Genomic DNA, 18816 nt, shown 5'->3' with positions numbered 1-18816 from the left:
CTTTCCCATGTCATTCTCTCAAATCATATTGTGAGACACAGTCCATCAGTGTTCCTGATTCTGGGACATGCTGTAATATCAGAAACTTAAAAGTGAGGTTCATAACCTTACTTATGATTAAGCCAGATTGGGGTGGGGGTGGGGGGCAGTACCTTTGTTCTTTTGCTGAAATTCAGTGGGTACTTTTTCTTGCCAAGATTCCTAGTACTTTACAGAATGAGCTACAAGATTTACTTTGGTAGTATTTTAAGTCCCTCTCTCAGACAACTTTTGATTTGGGCAAACTTCATGTTGCTCTGTAGAGTGAGGATCGTTCTAGACTCTGGCGATCTGTGTCTGTGAGGCTCCTGGAATTACCCACTAAGCACGTTCCAAGTTTCAGCAATTGACTTGTCTGATTTAGTGACCAAATGGCTCAGGTAATTGGATATTGAATAGACACCGATTTTTTCTCTTTGAGGAACTATTCCCTGTGCCTTATAAAACAATCAGGTCTCTCTCTTCTGTTACTCTTTCAAAGACTTGGTTGTCAGTCTTCTCTTCACTCTTGCCAGCCTGTAGATTTTGAAACCAAAAGAGCATACAGCTTGAAGGTAGAGGCTGCCAATGTGCACATCGACCCGAAGTTCATCAGTAACGGGCCCTTCAAGGACACTGTGACGGTCAAGATCGCGGTAGAAGATGCCGACGAGCCCCCCATGTTCTTGGCCCCAAGCTACATCCACGAAGTCCAAGAAAATGCAGCTGCTGGCACTGTGGTTGGAAGAGTCCATGCCAAAGACCCCGATGCTGCCAATAGCCCAATAAGGTACAGAATATTTTAAGAGACTTGATGGGGAATTGTAGAGGCAAGAGTTTTGGGGAAAGCCCTGCAGGAACCACACCCTTCAATTACAAATAAGGGTTCAAGGTTATCGGGTTCAATGGAAAGCAAATGAAATCAAGATTTAGATGACGTGAGTTCCAGTTCACCTCTGCTGCAAACGTACTGCATTGGCTCGGTTCATTCAGGCTGCATGCTTTCTCTCTGGTGCAGCTTCCCCTAAGGAACCCCAGGGACAAAAAGCCTCAGCTGTACCTGTCTGACTCAGGTAACTGTGGTGAAGAGTAAATAATGATGGTGAAAAAATCACAGTAATTATCATGTATTAAACATCTTCCTATGCTTCAGGGACTCTACTAGGTGTTTTAGGAAAGAAAGATCTGTCCCTCGAACTGCTGCTGTGCACTTAGAAAAGATAACAAAGTGCCAGACAAACTGAGGATGCTTTTATTATTGTGAACATACCCTGAAGCCTCTGAGAGCCAGAACTTGATGGCATCGACTGCCGTGTTTTTCCAGGTCTTGCAAGTATTCCAACATTGACAGGGACCACTTTTCTATGGCTCGTTTTAGTGGAAAATATTTGTGTTTCCTTCTCAGACAGGTTTCTGCCTTCCACAGGTGCTGGCTTTCACAAATTGTACTGTAGTTTGTGACTTAGTAGAGCAAGCTGGACAAGTGATGAGAACCCTGCCCCTCCTCAATTTGAGTTAATGATTGATGAAGCTCATGGTGAAGATGAAAGGGAAATGAGAAAGTAGACTGAGGGAGGAGGCCTGAATCACAGTTGCAAGACATTTATTAAAAAAAAAAAAAAAAAAAAACTCACTGCCATGGATTCGATTCTGGCTCATAGCGACACCCTTTGGGTTTCTGAGGTGGTAAATCTTCATGGAAGTAGATTGCCCAGTCTTCCTTCCACTGAGTGGATGGAGGGTAATAAACCAAACCAAACTCACTGCAGTCGAGTCAGGTCTGACTCATAGCAGCCCCTCCATGTGTTTCTGAGGCAGTATCACTACGGAAGTAGATCTCCCAACCTTCCTTCCAAGGAGTGGCTGGTGGGTTTGAACCTCCAGCCTTCTGATTGGAAGGTGAGTACCTTAGGCACTATGCTACCAGAGCTCCCTGGAGGGGACTAGTTACCAGCAAAAAAACAAGCTCTGGTGGAGCAGCAGTTGAGGCATTCGTCTGCTAACCAAAAGATCGATGGTTTAAACTACCAGCCTCTCTGCAGAAGAAAGATGAGGTAGTCTGCTTCCATAAAAATTTATAGCCTTGGATTCTGGATGGGGGGGGGGGTTCGCTGTGAGTCAGAATCTACTTCAGTGGCTGTGAGTTGGGTTGGTTTGAGTGAGTTACCATCAAGTCAATTTTGACTCATGGCCTAGAGTATCGAGGCACACGAGCAACTCTCTGGAAGAGTAAGGCATAAAAATATAGAATTCATTTCTGCTGCAATGCATTGCCTCCAGTAGCTATGGTGGTACAGTGGTTAAAGTATCGGGCTTCTAGCCTAAATGTCAGCAATTCAAACCCACCATCCACAGCACAAAGATGAGGCAGTCTGCTTTCATAAAGATTTACAGCCTTAGAAACTCGATGGGACAGTTCTACTCTGTCCAATAGGGTCTTGTGAGTCAGAATCTACTTGAAGGCAGTGCATTTGGTTTGGTTTGCATTGCCTGCAAGGATCCACATCTGTGATTGGTTACAATAGCTGTTTTGTGCATATAGGCTATTTCTATGTCTAAAATTATCCAGAGGTGCTCAATACTTCCCTTAAACTAAACCCCCTAACCCACTCAGATCCCTGTTCTTAAAATTGCCAAGCAAAATATGAAAGAACATTTGAGAGCTTTTCAGTGAGCCTCTTGTCCTTACTGCTTCTTTCCTGATTTATTCTCTTCACCTAGAGGGAAAATGAAGTGTCCTTGGACATGTGGGTAAGGCCTTACACTTTAACCCAAACTTGGACGTTTTGTAGATCTTTCTTAGTCTCTAGCATTAAAGATGATAGCACTTCTGTTCACCCTTTCCTTTCCGAAATCTTCTCTCTCCTTACCTTCCTTCACATTATTTCTTGCTTCAAACCAAAAATGCCAAACTCCTTGCTCTCAAGTCAATTCCAGCTCAGTAGAACTCTCAACAGGGTTCTCTTGGCTATAATCTTTATGAAAGCAGATCTCCAGGCCTGCCTTCACAGAGCCACTGGATGGGGTCACATGGCAGCCTTTTGATTAGTAGTCGAGTGCAGACAATGCCATACCTGGTGTCTCACTGGTCGCTGATCTCTCTCTAGGTTTTGGAGATTCCCTAAGTCTCCTTTGGGCACTTCTCCCTCTCCATAGAGAACCCCTAGAGACTTCTTACTCATGACATGATTGAACTGAGTTCACGCTCTAGATTCTTTGCTGGAGGCAAAGAATCTAAAGGAAGGGTTGTTCCCCCGATACTAATTCACTAATCATTTTTCTATCTGCTGTGCATTTCCACTCATTTGCTTTATCTTCATTGGCTCATTCATTCATAATATATTTTTGAGTTCTTCCTTACTGTAGTATAATTAAAAGAATAAGGCTGCTTGTATTCTACTCTTGGCTTCCAATCTTTCCTTCTTGCTATATTGACCTTCTTTATGTATCTCTCAATCTTTCCCTCTCGAAGACTCAGTCAAAAACTATCTAGGACTCTCCCAGCCTCCCACAGATGGTCAAGTATCCAGCAAGTCTTTTTGGTGCTTCCTTCATCGCATAGTTTTCCATTCCCTCTGCCACCCTAGACCTAACTTCCTCATCAAGTCATGTCTTCAATGTCAGATCCTTACATTTCCTCTTCTCCTCCTTTTCCTTTCTCTTGCTTGGACCATCCTGTCAGTCCCTTCTTATTAATCACCCTGATAGCCTGTTCCATTATTTGTTCCTCTTATCCTGAGTCTCACGACTTCTCACTGGCTACAAGGTGTTCTGGTTACCTAGTGCCACTGTGACAAGAATATACCACCAATGGGATGGCTTGGACAAACAGGAGTGTATTCTCTTACAGTTTGGGAAGCTAGAAGTCCAAGTTCAAAGTGCCATGCTCTAGGGGCTGGGTGAAAGCCCTTTGACCTTGGGCTTCAGATCTGCCTCTTGCTCCCGGCCCACTGAAGCTAGAGGCATCTCTTCACTCAGGCACCTACTGGCTGCTGAGGCTAACAAGCCCAAGGTTGACAAATAAAATGACACAGTCCTGATGTTACCAAACCACACGGCAGGCCATTAATTCAAGTCCATTGTAAGTCCCAAGGTCGGCAGAGCATGGCAAGCTGCTGAACAATGACACAGCTACATGCAGGGTCCAAGGGTGCCATAAGCTAGAGACCATTCTCAAACCTGCTGCTTATACATGGGAAGCAGACTACATACCCAAAGACAGCTACCCAGCTGCTTACAGTAGATTCCGCCATGGAGATGATTACCAGTCTCATCACGGGGAATACTGTATCCAGCTGCCCAGCCACTCAACCAGGCCCAGCCAAGTTGACACAAAAACGTAACCACCACACAAGGTAAAGTTCACACTCTGCAGATTTAAGGGCTTTCATGATTGGTTCTCAAGGTGGAACTGCAGCAGCAGCAACAACCACAAAAACAAAATCATAGCAACTGTTATTTGTTGTCTACTGATTAAGTGCAAGGCACTAGGTTATGTGTTAAACACCTATTCTTTCATTTGATTCTTACAGATAACCCAAAAATTACAAAACCAAACTTAATACTGTCGAGTGGAATCCGACTCGTGGCGACCCCCTCCTTGAGTTTCCGAGGCAGTATCACTACAGTAGATTGCCCAGTCTTCCTTAGGTACCGTTAATACTCAAATGTAAAAGATAAACAGAGATTCAAAGAGCTTAAGTGGTTTTCTCAGTATCACTCACCTTATATGTGATAGAGCATGTACCAAGGTGTTTCCAGAACCAAAGTCTGTGCCCTCAGCTTCTGAGGAATGGTGCTTTGAATGTGATCACTCATCTCTCTTCTTGTGTTTACTTGTAAAGTAGGTAGTGAACTCTCTGATGGCTGGGAACACAGTCTGCTTTTTTTTTTTGCTTCCTTTCCATATAGGAGGGAGCTTTGGTGGCATAGTGCCTAAGGCATTTGACTGCTAAGCAGAAGGGTGGTGGTTCAAACCCACCAGCCATTCCTCAGAAGGAAGACTGGGCAATCTACTTCCATAGAGATACCACCTTGGAAACCCAGGGAGGGGTCGCTATGAGTCAGATCCACTTGGTGACAGTGAATTTGGTTTTGGTTTTTGGTTTTCCATATATAGTTCTCTGCTTAGGGCTGTTACTGAGCCCCTACTCTGGCATTTAAGAGGTGCATGACTGTCCTCTCTTTCCTCCCTGGGGAGGGAGACTCATCATTCCATCCCCAAAGGGAGCTGTGAAGTCAAATGAGATGAGAGATGAGCTTGTGTTGTGTCTGCTGTGGAGTGCTCTAGTGCTCTCTGGGGGGTCCCTCTCTGCTGGAAGGAATGTGGCCTGGAGCTGGGAAATGGTGGATCCTAATATTGGCTCCCCAGGAACTAAATGTGGACCATTACAAACCCCACCATTTGTAAATCGGGTTAAACATGATGGCATCCATGTCTTTCCTACCTCTAGTACTTTTTGAGTCTGTTACTCTCAATGAACACCTTCAGACATATGTATTCTATAAATTCTATGAAAACACAACAAAGCCCTCTTATGAATAGGAACACACAGTTATGAAGCTCAACCCACTACCACAGTGAACACAACTTATTACCATTATTCTTCTCCCTTTATAAGTTGTTGTTGTTATGTGCCCTCAAGTCGGACCTGACTCATAGCGACCCCTCCTTGGGTTTCCAAGACAGTATCACTACGGAAGTAGACTGCCCTGTCTTCCTTCCGAAGAGTGGCTCGTGGGTTTGAACCGCCAGCCTTCTGGTTAGCAGTCAAGTGCCTTAGGCACTATGCTAGTTAGTATACTTCAAACAAGCAAAAACCATTTACTGTAGAGTCAATTCCAATTCATAGCATTCCTGTATGTACACAGTAGAACTGTGCTCCTTAGGGTTTTCAAAGGCTGTGATCTTTTAGAAATGGATTGCCAGGCTTTTCTTCCAAGGCACCCATGGATGTGCCAACCATTTCTACCACCCAGGGACTCCCTATAGTTAGTATAGTGGAGTGAAAAGGGAAAGCACTTTGGAGGTGAACAGACTTAACAACTCTGCGGTTGCACTACCAAAAAACCAAACCCACTGCCATCAAATTGATTGTGACTCACAGTGTCCTACAAGCCCCATAAGGTTTCCAAGGCTGTAAGTCTACAGATTGCTTCATCTTTCTCCCACGGAGCAGCTGGTGGGTTCGAACCACCAACCTTTTGGTTAGCAGCTTAATGCTTTAACCACTATACCGCCAGAGCTCCATCTGGGTACCTTAGGCAAGTTATTTTACCTTTCTGTGCTTCAACATACCTTACTCCTTTCTCCCATTTCCCTCCTCAGCTTGCCATAAGTACACTTCAGTGATATTCCAGAGTTTTATTTTTCGGTTAGAAAAAAAGTCAAACTTCCCGATGGGCAGGAGCAGCTAAAAGCTTGCAGCTCTCTGGTTTGGCACAATCCCAAGTCATGAGGGTGTAGGGAGAGTGACACTGGAATGAATGGCCAGCCTACTTTGCATATTATACCCTGGAATTCAGAACCAAGCTACCTGAAAACCCCTAACGTTGCATGGAATTGGCTGCAAATATACTCAGCATGTTTCTTTCAATAAGAAGAATACTGATTTTTAGGGCCATAAACCATCCTTGATGATAAATTTAGATAAACTTGAAACTATTTAGCATTTCATATGCAAAAATCTGGCAAAGGTTTGATACATTTGTGACTTTCTGAGTAGTTGGGAGCCAGATAAACTCACTTCTCAAATGCAAGTTCATAAATATTCAGACGTCGGCTGATTGTAGTAAATATGAAGAGAGATGCAACGGTTATTGCACTTCTCAATCAAATATGCTAAACAGCTCTTTCATTCATTGTGCAGAATAAAGAACTCCAATGTGGCAAAATGACTTCTATAAAAGATTCAGTTAGAAGTTTGAAACGTAAATTTGATTTTTTAGGAAAAGGGGGGGATTCATTGAAAAGTTGCTTTAAATATAGCATGGAGGAAATATTCAAATATTAAGCCAGTTTGCATGTCTCGGTCTAATTGCCTCATTTGCATTCTGCTTAGGTATTCAATTGATCGTCATACTGACCTCGACAGGTTTTTCACTATTAATCCAGAGGATGGTTTTATTAAAACTACGAAGCCTCTGGATAGAGAGGAAACAGCCTGGCTCAATATCTCTGTCTTTGCAGCAGAGATCCGTAAGTATTCTCCTAAGGATTTTGATTATACTTCACTAAATGCGATTCCTTCAAACTATACACACACGTGTAGCGATATACGCATGTGTGTGTGTATATATATGTTATATATATACACACGTATAACTCTATATACATATACAGTAAAAGCTGTGAAAGCTGGAACTTGTGTGAGGTACAAACCTGTCAGAGAAGGAAAATTCAAATATTTTCCACTAAATACAGAGCAATAGAAAAGTGGTGACTGCATCCTGTCACAAGTGGAAAATTTGCAAGGCCCAGAAAAACCAGGCAGTCCTGTTCAGTTCTGGCTCTCACAGTTTTCACTGGAATGTGAGAGCTGAGATAAAATATTTTTCTTTTTTTTTTTCAGTCAATAAATATATTTTTCAGGAGCTCTGGTAGCATAGTGCCTAAAGCACTTGACCGCTAAGCAGAAGGCTGGCGGTTCAAACCCACCAGCCACTCCTCGGAAGGAAGATGGGGCAATCTCCTTCCATAGAGATACTGCCTCAGAAACCCAAGGAGGGGTCGCTATGAGTCGGGTCCGACTCCACGGCACATAACAACAGCAACAAGAAGTATATTTTTCAGACCAAAAGTAGTATTTTGGGTCATCTACATAGAAAGACTCTAAGGAGGGTCAGTGAAAAAGGGGAAGACCCTCAACAAGGTGGATTGACACAGTGGCTGCAATAATGGGCTCAAGTACAGCAGGGATTGTGAGGATGGTGCGGGACCAGGCTGGGTTTCTCTGTTGTACATGGGGTCGCTGTGAGTCGGAGCTGACTCGACAGCACCTAACAACAAGTTAGGGAGACATACAGACAAACAGAGATGCTTTCCCTTTTTCTGGCAGAACAGAATACCGGTTTGGCAAGACTGCTGATAGCCCTCAGCAGTGTGAAACCCTAAGTGTCACAGAAAGGTGCCCACTCTGTCCTATAACTCATCACTCCATTATGTGAAGCGACGAGCAGCAGAATCCTCAGAACCAAGCTGTGTGGGTTCTTGCTTCTGTAGAGGCTAGTGATTATTCTCAAACATGGTTGTGTATCGACATTTCATGGAGGGCTTGTCGCAACCTAAGTTTCTGGCTCCCATCCCCAGAGCCTCTGAGTTAGTAGGTCTGGGATGGAGACTGGGAATCTCTATCCATGTTCCCAGATGATTCTGATCCTGCTTTGAGACCTGTTGCTGTAGGTTGTGCTCTGGGGACAGGCTCCATTCTGAGTCTTCAGAATTCAATCTCAGCTTGAGTCAGCAGCAGTGGAGAAGTGGTTTAGTTCTTATGGTTGTTGCTGTCAAGTCAGCCCCCAACTCACGAGCACCCCGTGTTCAGTAGGATCGGACCATTGTGATCCATAGGGTTTCCACTGGCTGATTTTTCTTCCTTTTCCCAGGCCTTTTCTTCCTGTTCCTTCTTGGTCTGGAAGTGCCAACAAAACCTGTTTGGCATCATAGCAACACAAGTTTCCATTGTTTAGAGGGGTCGTGGCTATACATGAGATGAATTGGCTGGTAATTGAACCTAGGTCTCCCGCATGAAAGGTGGAAATTCTGCCACTGAACCACCATGGCCCCTGGTTTAGTTCTTAAAACCAAACTTACTGCCATTAAGTCAATTCCAACTCATAGCAACCCCTCTGGGTTTCCAAGGCTGTAAATCTTTACAAAAGCGGACTGCCTCATCTTTCTTCTGCAGAGCAGCTGGTGGGTTCGAACCACCAACCTTTTGGTTAGCAGCCAAATGCCTTAAGCACAGTACTACCAGAGCACCTTGGTTTAGTTCTTACTGGACTAATATTTGAGTTTATTCCAAGACTGTGCCCTCACAGTGAACCTAGCCCACTTCAGACTTTAGATGGGTTTTGTACAAACAAAATCGGTCCCTTTCCAAGGACCAATGGTCATTCCTTCCTGTCACTGACTGTCTGAATTCTCTCCTTCCAGACAACCGCCATCAGGAAGCCAAAGTCCCTGTGGCCATTAGGGTCCTTGATGTCAATGATAACGCTCCCAAGTTTGCAGCCCCTTATGAAGGCTTCATCTGCGAGAGCGATCAGACCAAGCCTCTTTCCAACCAGGTAACACCCTTCTCCCTGGCTGTGTGCACTACATTTGGAGACAGTTTCTTTCTGAGAGCATCACCTGCAGATAACTCCCAGTGTTCAAGAAGGGCTCAGAGCCTTCATTGTGCTCTGAAGCTATGTTCTGTAATTAAAGCTGCCTTTTTAGCCAGCCATGAATTTTTGAATAAATGAAGTGCCAATGTCAGCATGATTTATTCATGGGCCACCTTTCTCTTTCAGCCAATTGTTACAATTAGTGCAGATGACAAGGATGACACAGCCAATGGACCAAGATTTATCTTCAGCCTCCCCCCTGAAATCATTCACAATCCAAATTTCACAGTCAGAGACAACAGAGGTTCGTACCAAGGTTCCTATGCATTCAGAGAAGTAGCAATGGAAAACGAATGGCTTTGATATTGCAGAGCACAAATATTTTTACTAATCTTAATAATGCCTTCCTGTGGAAAAACAAATAAGAAATAATGGTGCCACCTCTATTTTGAGACATAGTAGGCTCCTTTGGTGCATATGAATGAGTGAATCTAATCCTCTTCTACTTTGTTGTTGTTGTTGGCTTTGATATTCATGAAGCAGTGGGAAAACCAAGTGGGAAAGCTTACAGGGCCAATATGCAAACAACTTCATTTATCTTTTTTTTTTATTTTAAGAGGTTGATAAACCCTTGGAGGAAAGCATGACTTTATGAATATTGATATCAAGTAAAGCATTGAAAGAAATTAGTTCAACTTTGTAAGGCAATGTAATCTTTCAGCTGGCCTTTCCTTCCAGTGCAGTGTGACTGGGGACAGAGCTTGATGCCTAAAGGTGGTGGCAGGATTGTTGCCCAAAGGGAGCAGATCAAAGCATTGTGTGTGTTTTGTAAACACTGCAGAATTGGTATTGAGTTCTGCTTCCCATCTGGTTGCTCAAGGAAGCGCTAGAGTTGAGAGGACTAGATGTGGTTGTTCTTGGGGTATAGGCCCAAGCTGTTGAAGTCTTTTGATAACATTTGTGGCAGATCGAGGGACAAAAATGAGTTTCCTGACTCCTAGCCAGAGTGTTTTGCTCTGCAACTCCCTTCTTAGTAGAACAGTTCCTACAAATCTGGGACAGTGTGGGTCTGTGCAGACAGGAGACAAATGCTGTCATTTCACATGGGAATAAAGAGGGTTCTCCTGAGTATACAGGTGTTCATTGCCACCATGCTGACCACCAAGGAGCTCTGGTAGCGAAGGGCCCAAGGCATTTCACTGCTAACCAGAAGGTTGGTGGTTCAAACCCACCAGCCACTCTGCAGAAGGAAGACTAGGCAGTCTACTTCCATAGAGACTTACTGCCTCAGAACTGACTTGATGGCAGTGAGCTTGCTTTTTTTGTTTCTTTCTTTGTTCGTTTTTTTGATGCTCTCTATCTACTTGGTTATAGGCTGATTGCTTTCCCAGTGACTGAAGGTCAGGCTTTTAGGATCTTAAACTAACCCAACAAGTGCTAGTATTCCCCCCATCACTGTTACAGTGATCATCAAGATCATTTTTAGCAGTAGCTATGTTCACACACCATCACAAGGTCTTTCCCATACTTCATCCACTTAATTCTCTCAACAACACTGTGAGATGAGGAAAATGAGGCATGGAACCAGTAAGTAACTTTCCCAAAAGCCAAATTAGAGTTAGAACTAAATTTTAAATGCAGGTGCTCAGAGGCTCCGATCATGGCCTCAACCACCGCACCCTCCTAGGTGGATGATTAAACAAAGATATGTTCTCCATGCCACTTGGATGGAGGAGACAGGATCTGACATAGGTAATTATTATTATTTCTTGAACTGATTTGAGCATTTAATTGTGGGCCTTATAAGTCAAGCAGCACTAAGGCACTTGACTGCTAACCAGAAGGCTGGCAGTTCAAACCCACCAGCCATCCTCAGAAAGAAGGTTGGGCAATCCTACTTCTGTAGTGATACTGCCTTGGAAGCCCAAGGAGGGGTCGCTATGAGTCGGGGCCGACTTGATGGCTCTTAACAACAACAACATAAGTCAAGCATAACCCAAATGAGATTGTGAGTTGGAACTCTTTCGTGCTACGACAAGGACTTTCTTTCCCGATGCCTTTCTTTCAGCAGTGGAGATGCTCTAGAGAAGCCTAGATGTGAAGGAAGTTATATGCAGAGACAGCCAGGGCTCCTGCCTTTTAAAGGAACCCTACAAAACATCCTTGCCTCACTTCGTCAATGATTCCATCATTCTGGAATAGATAAAGTTATTTGGAGTTCTTTAATCCCGTGTTTTAGCTAAGCTTTTGTGCCTTTTCCCGACAGCTTTGGTTAATGTGTACATGTGAACACATCAAATCCCTCAAGAGAGAAATTTGCAGAGCACCTGGGGGGATTTATAGTTCCCAATTAGGCCTCCATATAGGTCTACCTGTGTGTGATGCAGGCATTTCTTTTCTCCCTCTCCCCCCCCCCACCCCCAAGGTAGGAGGGGATGGGAAGAAAGAACAAAGGGAAGGGGTGGGTGTAGGGAGGAAGTAGGTAGAATGCTGTTACAGTGTGGGGATTGGGGTAAGTGTTACAAAACAGAATATGTAGGGATTGTTGAATGGAAAACCGATTTGCTCTGTAAACTTCAACCCAAAACACAATAGAAAAAAAATAAGGCAGAGAACAGGGAACTTCCTTTAGTAAAGTGATGTTTCCCAAAATCAAGGAGACCCTGGTGTATCGTGGGTATTTACTAAATGTTTCCTGAGCTAAACTCAGTAAGGGAGCATATATGGCTTTCTCAGAATGCTTTCTAAGATATGTGTACAGTTTCTAGAGTTAATAAGAATCCCTGCTGCCTTTCTTGGAATTTCTCATTTCTCAAATTAGTCCTAGCTACTCCTTTGGGTTGGTAAATGGCTACATTGTTTCATTCTAAGCTTATGTCAATTTTTGATGAAGAAGATACTCAAAACAGTATATGTCAGTATGTATTTAGTTTTTATCAATACACCAAAAACCAAACTCAAATAGTTGAGGTCAGACTCTTATCTGCATGTTGATAATCATCCTCCACTTGCATGTGAAGTCTAACTCTTGTGTGTATCCCCAGCGATGTCCTTTGTCGTGTTTCACATTCTGCACACAGCATACTTTCTTGGGCTTTTCTCAGTGCCAACCCTGCCTCTGTCACCAGCCTTGTCTTTCTGCTTTTTTCATATGTGATAATATTTAGTTGTGGTTAACCCCTGAAAATATTACATGAAGATATATTGTTCTTTTGGGAGTTGAGAGTATTTTACTTGGTCACCCTACTTTGGGGATGCCATTTATATTTTCAAGGCAAATTACATCACCGTGGGTAAGCCAACCTACTCACAATCCATCTCCCTTGTCCTCTCCTGTAAAAGACTAATCCAACTGTTGGGCTACCACTTTTGCAGGGAATTAGTACTTCTTAAGAAAAATGACTTTATTAACTATGGCAAGCAGTTAATGAAAACCCCCATGTTTAGAGCTATTACAGAACCTTAAAGCAAATACAGTCCTATAATTATCATTTAATAGAGTTTCTTTCTACTAGCTCCTAAAAGTAATTACATATTTGAAGTAATCCAAAAAGAGTAATCACATTCCACATCCTATTAATAGCCTACTGAGTTACCAAATTTCTCGGCTGAGGCTCTTTTCCGTCGAAAACATGAGATAATAGTTTATATCATGCTGAGTAAAAGCGTCCAGTCCCTTTCTCCTTGAGTGTTTACTTCCATTTTTCCTTGTAAATAATCAGCATTGTGTTGGTCTGAACTCTACATGAGCATTCAGGGCTTTAGAAATAGAAGGAGGAGAGCCATCTTGAGAGAGGCAAGCCTTTCATTTCATTTCACCTTCTGCCATTCGCCCATCCGGGCTTCTGAGTAGCTCAGCAGGCAGCTGGAAAGGAGCCTGGATGGCTTTTGAACATTTAAATCCATCTTGGACTATTAATACCAGGAAAGGTGCTGTTTGGGCAGTTGAAGAGCTGGTCTGCATAGATTTAGACATGCATTTGCTTGGAAAGTATCAGATGTGTGACATCTGTAAAAACTCACGAACTGTGTAATGGATAAGAAGAGTGGAAAAAAAAAAAAGGCTAATCCTCATCTCTGTAGCTCTTTATTGGTTTCTAAAACCTTTCATGCCATTGTGTTTCGCTCAATTCCTCAGAAAGCTCCATGAAGTGGGGCATATCTTCAGCCTTGTTTCTAGATGAGGAAGAAATACAAGCAATCAGAAGCTTTGGCAACTTATCCATGGCCATACTACTAATAAGTGAAAAAGCTAGATGTGAAGTTGGAGTATTGGAGGGTCTGGTATGGTGCATGTAATACACAGTTACAAATACAGAGCTCAGTGGGGGATCTCCTTTCTACTTAATTCTTCCTTAAATGCTTTTATTTACCCCAAATGGTCAAATAACAATTCTTAGAAGAGGGAATACCTAAAATCCAATTCACGAATATAGGATTCATGAATCTGAGAGACAGTGTGAACAGAGGATAAAGTTATTTCAATTCTGATCACAGTCATGATCGTTAAAACCAATGTATTTGCAAAGCATTTTATAATTTTCTTCTATTACATGTTTCATACATATTTTTGTAGGACAATTAGAAAATAAAAATGAGCAGAAATAAGATTAAAAATAACAACTTGATACTATCCAGAAATTACTACTGCTGTTTTATACTCTTTCAGATTTTCTTTGCAATCATAAAATACATGTCCACTTTTTTTTCCCTGCATAATATATGATATACTTTTTCTGCACCAATAGATTTATGTCAACATTTTCTCCATATTATCTTCTTAATTCCAACCAAATGGATTAAGGCATCAGTTGACTATTGTTATAAAAGGGTATTATTTTCATTGCCAAATACCTAATTATTCTTTTAGCATAAATTCCTAGAGAACTGCTGGACCAAAAAGTTTTTGATATTTGATTGGCAAACTGCCCATCAGAAGTGTATCAATTATAATTCCATCAGTAAAAGAGGAGAGGTCTCATTTTCTCACATCTATGCCAATTCTAGATATTATTATTCTTTTTAATCATTGATAAATTAATATTTGGAATATAATCATATTTTTAAATTTCTATTTCTTTCGCTACGAGTGAAGCTGAGGATTTTTTAAATAATTATTTCTTTGGCTTTTGTGAATTGACTATTCATGTCCTTTGCCCATTTTTAAATTTATATATCCATCAATTTTGCAACTGATTCATAAGTCTCTTAATCTTTCAAAGGTATTAACCTTTGACCGATCAATTTATTGTGTGCTATTGAGTCTGTTTTTGACCCATAGTGACCCCATGTGACTGAGTAAAACCACGTCATTGACCTTTCTAGGCTATAATCATGGAAGCAGGTCACCAGGTCTTTCTCCCACAGAGCCACTGGGTGGATTCAAACCAGCAACCTTTAAATTAGCAGCTGAGTTTGATCTATCATAACTATTGCATGTATTTCCCCAGTGTTTTAGTGTCCTTTCAGTTTTGATTATGCTGTGTCCTTAAGTATAAATGATGTATTTTTTTGTCAGCATTTTTTTCCTGTTTCATATTTTCCTTAGTGTGGGTCTTTCCTTGCTCCAAACTGATACCAATATTTACATATATTTTCTTTTTTCCCATTTCAGTTTTTTTATCCATGTGAAATAAATATACCACTTCCCCGTGGTTGGTCATTTTCCATAAATGACTGATATCATTTATGATAATCAGTCATTTCCAAAGGCTTTGTAAATTCTTGCTTTGTTATCTTCTCCAGTATGTACCATTAGATATTTTGGGTGAACTTTCTTTTCTCCTGCCTCTGCGTAGTGCTGGTGTCATATTTGTCTTTGCTGGCTGTACACATATACATGGAAAATCTGAGAGTTGCTTTCTGTACCATATTTGAATCTTATTATTTCTTATATTTGATAACTATTTTGGTATCTCTCTTTCTCCAGATATAATTTAGAATTGATTTTCAGATATCTGATAAGTACCTTTGTAAATTGTATTGGATTAACTTTAAATTTATATATTAATTTTAGGAAGAACTCAATTTTTAAAATACCCTTCCTATCAAGAAGCATGATCTGACTTTTATTGAATTGATTCTCCTTTTGTTGCCATCAGAGATGTTTTGTGGTTTTCTTCATTTTTATTCTAGGCATTTCTTGTCAAGTTTATTATGACTGTTGTTGTTGTAGTTAATGTGCCATTGAGTCGGACCCAACTCATAGAGACCCCTCCTTGGGTTTCCAAGGCAGTATCCCTATAGAACTAGATTGCCCAACCTTCCTTCCAAGGAGTGGCTGGTGGGTTTATGACTAGCTCTTTTATATTTTGGATGCTGTTGCAAAATGGATTTTTAAATTGTATTTTCTAAGTGACTATTTTTAGTATATTTAAAAAAAAAAAAAATCTACCATTAAATCGACACACAGTGACCTTAAAGACAGATCAGCCCACCATAGGGTTTCCAAAGCTGTAAATGTTTTCAAAAGCAAACTACTCCATCTTCTGTAGAGTGGCTGGAGAGTTCAAACTGCTGGTCTTTAAGCTGGCAGCCCAGCACTTTAACCTCTGCACCACCAGGGCTCCTCTAGTATAAAGTAGAGCTATTTTAATTGGTTTATTATTGGACTTTGTTCTAAACTGGTATCAATTCTTAGCCAAGTTTCTTGGAGTTTTTAGGGAGAAAATCCCATCAAAATAAAGTAATAGTAATTTGCTTTGTCCTTTTAAACATCTCTTACTTGTCTACAGGAGCTCTGATGGTGCTGTGGTTAAAGCATGGGTCTGCTAACTCAAGGGTTTGTGATTCAAAGCCATCAACTGCTCTGTGGCAGAAAGATGAGCAGTCTGCTTCTGTGAAGATTTACAGCCTTAGAAACCCTGTTGGGCAGTTCTCCTCTGTCCTGTAGGGTCACTAGGAGTTGGAGTACCCTCAGTGGCAGTGGGCTTTTCTTGTCTAACAGCATAGATTTGCACAGTGTTGAGTATGTGCTAATAGCAAAGATAATGGCCGTTCTTGCTTGACTTGCTATTTTAATAGGGATGTTAGTTTTAGAATTTCACTATTAAGCCTAATATTGATTGTTAGATGAAAATCGAACATCGGTGTGTTGTGGGTGTGTGTGGTAAGGAATTTTCCTTCTGTTATTTTACTAAAAACACTGATGTTTGATTTTTATCACAAACAATGTGTGACTTCTCACAAGAAGATAGTATGGTTTTGTCCTTTGGCCTAATGATTTGATACAGTAATTACATCAGAGTTGGTTGTCCTGAGTCCATAGTGGTTCAACAGCAGCCACCTGGTGGTTAGTGTTGAGCCTCATACTTTAATTTCCAAATGAAGGTCATTTCACAGAGTAGCGAGGAAAGAGTGAGGGTTAGACGTGAAGTGCTTGGTTTTGTGCCATCTCTAACATGGAAGATGATTTTGGTGCTAAGACTGAATATTTGACGAATATTAATACTTAACAATGCATGGGGTCGCTATGAGTCGGAAACAACAAAACAACAATCAGTTACTACAACACTCCTTGTTCGTGGGTTGGGGTGCTCTTTCCAGAGGAAAGGGCACTGACGTGGAAAGCTAGCAGCAGCATTAGGACAGATCCCAGGTGCTCAAGCCCTAGGGCTGCGTGCTTTCCCAGAGGCCACCTCGACAGAAGTTGGAGACATATCAGATCATGGATTGCTTAGCGATTAGAAGACCATTTTGTCATTTGAGCAGCAGAGGATAGTTTTTGGAGCTTGTACTGAGGACAGCTAGCCAATCTAAACGCACCCAGAGACACCAATGGGCAAGCATCTTTCTTTCTTCACTTTTTTAAAAAAAAAAATTTCCCTAACCTAGGAACATTTCTTTTTCTGTGTGTGGTATCAGCATCCAAATATGCTTCTGATTTTTCACTTTCATAATTTAAAAGATTTTTGTCAAGGGTTTTTGGTCATGTTTTTCTTCCCTTAATTGCTTCAGTATGCAAAATTCGCTGTTGGCGGATCACAATGGCAGATGTCTCTTTATGCCCTGCCATTTTTGCTTCTGTAAATAATTATGTTCTCTTCCTGCCTGAAATTCATTGCTGCAATTTGTCCCACCCAGATTACCTGAAGTGATTCCTCCCCCAGCACCACTACACCAACAGGAGAGGAAATATGTTTTCTTGGTGGATCACAACATACTCTTGCAAGGTTCTCTCTGTCATTGACTTAAGAAACTCTTGGATCTTCTAAACCTTTGTAAACACTCTAAATGTTTATATCCCACTTAATTCCTAGGTGGTGGTGGTTGTTAGATGCTAGCAAATTGATTTCAACTCATAGTAATCCCTTATTTCAGAATAAGACTGTCCCACAATGTTTTTATAGGCTGTAAGTGTTTATGGGAGCAGATCACCAGGTCTTTCCCCTGCAGAGCCCCCCGGGTGGTTCAACCTTTAGGTTACCAACTGAGCACTTAACTGTTGTACCACCACAAATCCTAATTCCTGGCAGTAGTTTTCTTTAAATGTATTTATTTTTTAAAGTAAGAAATAATTCCTTACTTTCTGCCTTATCACCAAGGAGAAAATGATGCTCTGAGAAAGTTTAGAGGAAGAGTTGATTCTGAGAGATGTGATCAAATGCAACAAGGAAACATTTATTAATGCCAATGAGCAGCATATGCTTAGATGTCTTATGTACACATGCTTGAGTTTCCCTCCTACACACAGGCAAGTTTTCCTGCTGTGTTACTCGGTACTCCACTCCATGTTTGTAGGTCCCTGACTCTACTCAGTATCAGAGGCTTATATTAAAACATCATGATCACCTTATCCCCCAGTAGAGTGCAGGGCCTTGGTGCATTTGGAAGACATTACATCCATAAAATCTTGGGTCGAAAGTTTTTTCATTAGTATTGTGATAATTGCATTTTATCAAATTTACCTCGTTGTAGCAAACTGATAGATTACCTTTTGCTTCATTAGTTTGCTTTTGAGGGTGTATGTGTGTGTGGTTTCTAGAAGAAATGCTGTGGGTATGGAGGTGTTAAATGAGTGTGTCCACTTACAGGTCCTTCTGCCACGAAACTCCTAGGTTTCTAAGAGGGACTTGCATGTGTGTGGATTTAGTGAGAGGCTATGATGACAAAGAAGGTCTGGCTAATTAACCAACCACATTGGAGAAATTTGGTAAAGAGAATCTAAATAATTGGCATCAGCAAAACTAGGATTCCCGAGTCAGCTGTGTGCTAATGAAACATAGTGAGACCTAGAGGAGTTGGAAGCTGAGCTGTGTCTGTATTTTCTGTGTCATTTTCAGCAATTCCTTTTTGTTTCTCAACTCCCTTCCTATAAGAGTAATCACACTTTAAGCTCTTGGTTCGAAATATTGTTTGGTATAAGGTATGGGAAAGTAGCAAGGAAGAGGGCTTGCATATATTAGCTGCTCCATTAATGTTGCTTAGTTAAATGTGAGTCAATCCTGAAAATAAATGATGACATAAAAAAGATGA

General features: G+C 41.4%; 1 protein-coding gene across 1 annotated transcript in view; it reads left to right on the top strand.

Annotated features, from left to right (window-relative positions):
- Positions 1-18816, top strand: part of CDH11 (cadherin 11) — a 60269-nt gene that overhangs the window by 27933 nt on the left and 13520 nt on the right. Inside the window, exons 6-9 of the mRNA XM_007940216.2 lie at positions 555-808; positions 7080-7216; positions 9170-9303; positions 9529-9646. Coding sequence (XP_007938407.1) covers positions 555-808; positions 7080-7216; positions 9170-9303; positions 9529-9646 — 643 coding nt within the window. The remainder of the gene's footprint in view (positions 1-554; positions 809-7079; positions 7217-9169; positions 9304-9528; positions 9647-18816) is intronic.

This window comes from Orycteropus afer, unplaced genomic scaffold (genome assembly GCF_000298275.1).
Source record: "Orycteropus afer afer isolate SDZICR_OR568_19922 unplaced genomic scaffold, OryAfe1.0 scaffold00067, whole genome shotgun sequence".
Lineage (NCBI taxonomy): Eukaryota > Metazoa > Chordata > Mammalia > Tubulidentata > Orycteropodidae > Orycteropus > Orycteropus afer.
Note: the sequence above shows the minus strand (reverse complement) of the source record. Positions and strands in the feature narration are given on the sequence as shown.